The sequence below is a fragment of the Pristis pectinata genome, chromosome 4 (assembly GCF_009764475.1).
Source record: "Pristis pectinata isolate sPriPec2 chromosome 4, sPriPec2.1.pri, whole genome shotgun sequence".
Taxonomy (NCBI): Eukaryota; Metazoa; Chordata; class Chondrichthyes; order Rhinopristiformes; family Pristidae; genus Pristis; species Pristis pectinata.
Genome location: NC_067408.1, coordinates 62,100,048 through 62,107,497, shown reverse-complemented (window position 1 = coordinate 62,107,497; position 7,450 = coordinate 62,100,048). Strand labels below are relative to the sequence as shown.

At 45.3% G+C, this 7,450-nt stretch overlaps 1 protein-coding gene across 1 annotated transcript; it reads right to left on the bottom strand.

Moving 5' to 3' along the window:
• Positions 1-1,104: 1,104 nt before the first annotated feature.
• rgcc (regulator of cell cycle) lies at positions 1,105-6,746 on the bottom strand. Its single transcript, XM_052014244.1, has 5 exons — positions 6,607-6,746; positions 5,554-5,724; positions 4,709-4,786; positions 3,121-3,183; positions 1,105-1,849 (listed from the first exon to the last, which is right to left on the bottom strand). The coding sequence occupies exons 1-5, from the start codon at positions 6,638-6,640 to the stop codon at positions 1,842-1,844; spliced, it is 354 nt and encodes a 117-aa protein (XP_051870204.1). The 5' UTR covers positions 6,641-6,746; the 3' UTR covers positions 1,105-1,841.
• Between the last annotated feature and the right edge of the window lie 704 nt (positions 6,747-7,450).

The following is a 7,450-nucleotide window of genomic DNA, read 5'->3' as shown; positions in this document are numbered from 1 at the left end:
GGTTTCAGTTTAAATTTTCAGCTAGAGAAAAAAGGCAGACTCCCTTTATATGTTTGGAGTGCCAATCAATGTCCGTCAGATAGATTAAAAACATTAAGAACATCAAACAATGTTATTGCATTTCAGTCGGGATACTTATTCTAAAGGGCAGTCAAAAGGAAAAAAAACTTGAATTCAGCTGTGATTCAATGATAGACTTGCCAAAAAAAGTCATGAGTTTTGGCCCTGTTCCAGAAGACTAGACACAGGACCTTGAGTGATAGTCTAGTTCAGTTCTGAGAGTGTGTTGTACTGGCCAAGGTGAAGGTAGGATTTTAAGCCAGGCATCCAATACAGTTCCTGATGGATGCCACAGATCAATTGAAACATTAGGAAGAGAAGACTTTTAGCTCTCAATCAAAACAGGGGCAGCAGGTACCTGCAGGTTTGCCTCCACACATCCCAACTTGGAATACAAAGTTGCTTCTCCTTCATTGTGGCTGAATCCAAAATCCCAGAACTCCCTGCCCAAAAGGACGTGGAAGTACCTCCACCAGAAAGGCTGCAGGAGTTGAAGGCACAACTTATCACTACCTTCCAGGGCAGTAAATGACAGCAATGCCCACAGCTTGTAACTGAACAACAATGTGTACTGTCATGTCAAAATCTGCTTTAGGGACTACAGTTATTCATTTCTTCTTAAAACATTGTGATTAGGAGGACACCATCCAAATGCAAGTCTCTAGAAGACAAACTGACACTTAGGGTTTGAAGTTTGACATAAAAGTTACCAATATGCTTATAATACCATTGCATTTAGGGAAACACTTAACAGCGATCTAGTATGGGATTTAAAAATAGTTTGAATGAAGCAGTTATTCTTGCATCATTCCTTCCTTTGCTGCACAAGGCAGGCACAGTGATGTCTGTTAGGAATGCTAATAACTGGCAGGAAGTTTTTAAGCTGTAAATCATAAATATTGAAAGTAGCTCAGGGCAGCAACACTTGACAGCATTCATGAATCATAGAACATCTTCAGTGCTTCAGCAACCTATACTTTGCACAGCACATTGTGTGAAATGATACAAAATGGTTAATTTGACTGAAGACATGGAAAAACAAAGCAACTTTCAAAAATACATGTTTATTTAAAATTCAGTACAGGAAAAATCAGCAAAGGGTAACATAGATGAAGTCTTGTAAAACACTTTCACTTTGCAGCAGTACACTCTGATCATGAACTAGTTTGAGCTAGCAAAAGATTTGACTTCAATGTTTTAATTTACAAAATATTTCAATGTGAAATGATTATTAGTAATAGAAACTGATTAAGACCCAATCAGTGGGAAAAGTGTACAGATCATTTATAAGTGGCAGGGCCTTGTACCTTCATTGAGGTCTCCTCTCCCAAGAGGGATTGGCCACAAGGCAGCCAGCACCATTGTGGGCTAAACTGATGGAAAACAGGCCAAGAGAATCACTGAAATGGAAACATTCCTGTTTCAACTGGCCTCATTTAACCCCCTTCCCAATTACTTTTCCCTTCATCCCCTCCCAAACAGCACTGCTTCAAGTCCTCAAATCAGAATCCCCCCACCCAATATTCATTATACAAAGGCACACTGTGCTAGCTTTATAGTATATCCACTGTTCTAATTAGATTTAAAAATATAGCACACAATTATTAAAATATATCTACAACAGAAACAGTTTTGAAATGCATTTACTGATCGCAAGAGCTGGCAACTATTCCAAGGTGCAAACATCATTGAAAAACATTGCCAGGTTGAACAGTTCCTTGCAGACATTCTTTTTCAAGTGTTGAAACGGGGCCAAGGACCAAGCTCATCTTTTCTTCCCTTCACATACCTGTGAAATAGTCCAATGAGCATAACATAATTAGCCTCATTTACCAATATATTTACTGATAATATGGTCAACCTGCCCAAACAATACCTTCAAGTTGTTTCTATACCATTCCAGTAGCTGATATCTGCCATTTGTATGGGTCAAGTACTTGGCTTTCAAATTATAACAGACTACTTTGCCATTTGGCAATTTCATTAACAGTCTGATTGGGAAGTGTGTGGAAAAGAACTCTGTTGAATGTAATTTGGGTTAATAAACAGAAACAAACATAGAAAACCCACAGCACAATTCAGGCCCTTCGGCCCACAAAGCTGTGCCGAACATGTCCCTACCCTAGAAATTACTAGGCTTACCCATAGTCCTCTATTTTTCTAAGCTCCATGTACCTATCCAAAAGCCTCTTAAAAGACCCTATCGTATCCGCCTCCACCACCGTTGCTGGCAGCCCACTCCATGCACTCGCCACTCACTGAGTAAAAAACTTACCCCTGACATCTCCTCTGTACCTACCCCCCAGCACCTTTAAACCTGTGTCCTCTTGTGGCCACCATTTCAGCCCTGGGAGAAAGCCTCTGACTATCCATACGATCAATACCTCTCATCACCTTATATACCTCTATCAGGTCCCCCCTCATCCTCCGTCTCTCCAAGGAGAAAAGGTTCCCTCAACCTGTTTTCATAAGGCATGCTCCCCAATCCAGGCAGCATCCTTGTAAATCTCCTCTGCACCCTTTCTATGGCTTCCACATCCTTCCTGTAGTGAGGCGACCAGAAATGAGTACAGTACTCCAAGTGGGGTCTGACCAGGGTCCTGTATGGCTGCAACATTACCTCTTGGCTCCTAAATTCAATTCCAAGATTGATGAAGGACAATACACCATATGCCTTCTTAACCACAGAGTCAACCTGTGCAGCTGCTTTGAGCGTCCTATGGATTCGGACCCCAAGATCCCTCTGATCCTCCATGCTGCCAGGAGTCCTACCATTAATACTATACTCTACCATCATATTTGACCTACCAAAATGAACCACTTCACACTTATCTGGGGTGAACTGCATCTGCCACTTCTCAGCCCAGTTTTGCATCCTATCTATGTCCCGCTGTAACCTCTGACAGCCCTCCACACTATCCACAACACCCCCAACCTTTGTGTCATCAGCAATAAAACTACATACTGCTTTATATTGTCAGCATACGAGCTGGAAAATGTTTGAAAGTCCTCATTGCAGCATGTGTTGAGAAATTTTAATGTACTATAGACAATACTCACTTTCTAATGTTCTGTTCAAATCTGCAATATAGTCTTCCAGTTCCTTTGTATCTCCAAGTTTTGCTGTAATAAAAAGGACCATTTATAGCATTTAAGGTTTGGCATTGGTCGTCTCCCATTTATAAAAACAGGGAAAACGTACCCAGCTACTAATTATAGGCTTATTGGCATTCATATTACAGAGTAACCATTTAGATGTTGGTACATTTTGCAGCTCATCCACACCATCTTCTCCACCAACATCCATCCACCCTACCCCCACTGGTCAGAACCAAACCATTCGAGTCCCACAATGGTTAACTTCGAGGCAAGGTGTACAAGCTTGTATAGATTGTATAGACTGACTGGTGCCTAAAAAGTAGTTTGAAGTAACTACACATACCATGAATGCATGTACATAAGCCACTTCAAAATCATGCTGGTGGCTTCACATTTTTGGCTAGGCCCAAGTACATGGCAAGATTCCAGGAGGGCAGTAATTCAAAACAGCTTGGAGAGACACACCTGGGGCCAGGTATTGCCAGGGATATAGGGGTGTCATTTACATGGGTGGCTGCTTGCACTTCCCCAAGAATTAGAAATTAAAAGTGACCTCAATGCAAGCTCATTGCAGCCACCTTTATGATGTATTTACCAAAGGAGTGGAGCCTGCACATATATTGCACCTTTGTTGGGTCCCAAGACATTTTTGGGATAAAGACACCAACTGTAAACAGCTTTGAAGCATTATTAAAATTATACTTTACAATAAAAAAGGCCGATAGGATAGCACTCCACTTCATACACCAGGAGCACCACCTTCCTAATATTGGGAGGAGCTGCAATTTTACAGGAACCACAGTGATTTCCACCCTTCTCCACGTCACAGGGCTCCCGTCTGCCGGGCTCTTCTCCACATGCCATCTTCCCCGACAACTGTTGGAGACCTGCTGCTCTTGGAGACAGCTGGAACCAACATCAAGTGACCTCTAGTGACTAAAGCCAGTTCAAACTCCAGCACCAGGCCCCACAATCTCTGATCCTGCTTGGACTATGTTGAGCAAAGCTAAACGAACAATTCTTGCAGGTTAGAAGCTGGAAAGCTTGGAGGGAAATATGGCGAGTCTCACCGCTCCTTTGGTCACTATCTGTACCCACACGGGACACTCCCTTTGTGGAGAGGTGCGCCAGTCACTCAGTAAATTTGTGCAATAGAGACAAGATCAATCTTGCCTGATAAAAAGTGCTGGAGGACATCTCAGCCGGTAATGACTGTGTACAGCAAATACATCACAGACGTGGCGGCAATGAATTTTCCCCACTATCTGATAATGCCGAGTCCAGCTCTAGTTACTGATGCACCATGTATACTTTATGTACGTTTAAGTTAATTAACTTATTGGTCTTCGTCTTGTAATGTACTGTGCTGCAAAAAGACAATTTTCATGATTTATATTCCTACCCTGATATGTATGCTTATGACAACAATAAACTTGAACTATTGTATTTTCCTGGCATGTACGGGCAGCAATCGAATTTAAGTTCCCAAAAGCAATCAACCTTTCCTCAGCAAGGTTAATCAGTCAAGTGACAAGACAAAGCAAAATACCTCTGGAAGAAGAAACTGTGGAATTCTCGAGCTTCTCGTCACTGAAGCCGAAACTGTTTCTCCGAAGTGAATCTGTACCTGTCGGTTTAAAAGAACAGCAACTACTACGCTGGAACCACGGGAGCAAACGATGCGAAACGCATGCAGAGCCAAGGCGGCGTTTTCTTTGCCACCGCAGCGCCTCACACTTAAACACAATTAGTCAGGGGGCCGTCTTTTTTTGCACGCAAGTTTCCCCAGTGTGGGTACAAAGCTATTAACAGGACGGAAAGGAGGCCAACGATTTTAGCCAATGGAGCAAAAGTTGGGAATAGATACGGCGCGGAACCCAGGCCCTTCGGCCCACTGAGACTACACTGTCCGCCAGGTCACCAAGGTTTCTCGGCACTGGCACGCTGAGGGCAGTGCGAGAAGACTGAGTGAAGCGATCCTTGCGCCGGCTGGTCTTCGGTAACCTTGGTCTCCAACCTAGAAAGGTTACATGGGGAGAACTGGTTTTACAGGCAGGCCTGCAGTTCGGTCAAAGCAGAGGAAAAAATGGAAACTCGAGTTTCTCTGGTATGTACAATGTAACCGAGCTCCGGAATGTTGCATGCCGTGTTCTTCAGGAGCAGCGGCGAGGACATCCCGGGATAATTGAAGAAACAACTGATTATTGTAAGGGAAACGGTTGCAGAAGTTACAGGATCGGTCTGGATCGACCCAATCCACAATAACTTTGTGTGGCCACAAATATCAGTCCGAAGGATTTCCTCCAGGAGTTGGTGTTGGGCGTGTTTAATAGGGGTTCTGCCAGAGACGTTTAAAACCCGGAGACCAGTTTCGCTCCAGTATTGAATACTTACTGTCTGAATCACTAACGCCAGAGTCGCTGACGCTTGTGCTGCTTCTCCTTTTCATACACCTCAGATGCTCATCATATCTGAAGTGTCTCTTGTTGAGCGGGGAGGCGAAGTCTTCGATCACCGCGTCAAATTCGCACAGCACGGCGCTCAGATCTTCGTCTTCGGCCCGCGCTGAAACACATTCGTGTCAAGTTGTGACTATTGGTTTTAACCGCTTCCCCCGAGCGCGATACGGCCGAGACACTGGGAGTTAGATCGCTCGCTTCAGGATACCAAGAAAGGAACGTTAATCACCAATATAGCAAGTCTGAAAGCACCGCAAAACTTGCCGCAGATACACAATAGCGCGTTAAACTACGTCTGTACAACTAGTGGCCCAGCAGCTGCATGTACCGGGTATAAATGTTCCCTTCTTCCTTCACGAAGTAACTGTTTGGAAGTTCCAAGTCGAAGGAATGTGGTTCAGGTCCCAATTCAAGGCTGAACTACAACATTTAGCACGGTATTTAAATACTAAACGGGTGTTAGATCACGAAGACACAAGGCGCTGCAGGTGCTGGAACCTGGAGCAACCAACAATCTGCCGGGGAACTCAGCAGCATCTGTGGGGGAGGAATTGTCGGACAATGATCTATTACCCAAGGAATTCAGTGGGTCGAGCAGCATCTGTGGCGGCGGAGGGTGGGGGCGGGGAGAAAATTGTCGCTGCTTCGGGTTCTGTTGCAGGGTTTTGACCCAAAACGACGACAATTCTCTCCCACCCACCCTCCGCCGCCATAGATACTGCTCGACCCACTGAGTTCCTTGGGTTGGATCATCGTCCGATCACGCTGCTTCATCGGGTGTAAGATCTCATTGCATTAACAGATTCCTTCTCAAATACTAACCACTCCCACCACGAGGAGAATATCCATCTTCCCCCCCCCCCAGTTTTGCGGGCATATCTATTCCCCAAATCTGCCCTTAGCCTCTCCCTCCGTACATCCATTCCCATTGCAACTTGTCTTTCTTCAGAGGACCGTCCCCCGGGGTGCTTGCCCGCCCAATGCTTACATCTCTCTGCATTCCTGCCGTTGTGCGACTTCATCTCGGAGGCTCTCTTAATAGCGGTGTCCGTCCCCAGCACCTCCAACCCAGCTGCTGCCTCTCCCAGCAGCTCTCTGCTGCGCGGTCGGCGCCTCAGCCCCTTTTATAGCCTGGCGTCAGCCTCCTGACTACGTCAGGCGGGAGTTGCCCCGCCGCCCGTGCCCTTTCCCTGATGACGTAAGAGGGTTCCCTAGCGCTGCGGGTGGTACCGCCTGCCGCTGCCCATCTGCGGCTGGTATGGAGGCCGCATCTTAGCAGCCAGACTGGCATCTGGTTACCTCCTGAGTGGGCGCTACAGCAACATTACTCCCATCTTTACATCTGCCCTTTCCTTATTTCCCATCACGAGCCGGTCAGTTTAACAACAGTGGAGACACAAGAGACTGTAAGTGCTGGAATTTGGAGCAACAAACAATCTGCTGGAGGAACTCGGCGGGTCAAGCAGCATCTGTGGGGGTGGGGGGGGGGAGGAATTATCGGGAAACATTGACAGTTTCTTTCCCCCCACAACAGATACTGCTCGACTCGCCGAGTTCCTCCAGCAGATTGTTTGTAGCTTAACAACAGCGGCAGGAACATTATTAAAGAGAAACACAACCTTATGAAGGTTTTGAACTTCTGTTCAAAATAAGTATATTCAATACAGCCGCCAATTAATTCAATAGGACATTCGGATTCAGATTAGTTTATTGTCATATACATCAGGGAAATTCCCTGCTAGCAGAGGAAGCTGTATACATGGTAATAACAAATACAACAACGAGCGCAAAACAGCAGAATGGTGCAGAGACTGCAGTGCAATCTGAAGTAG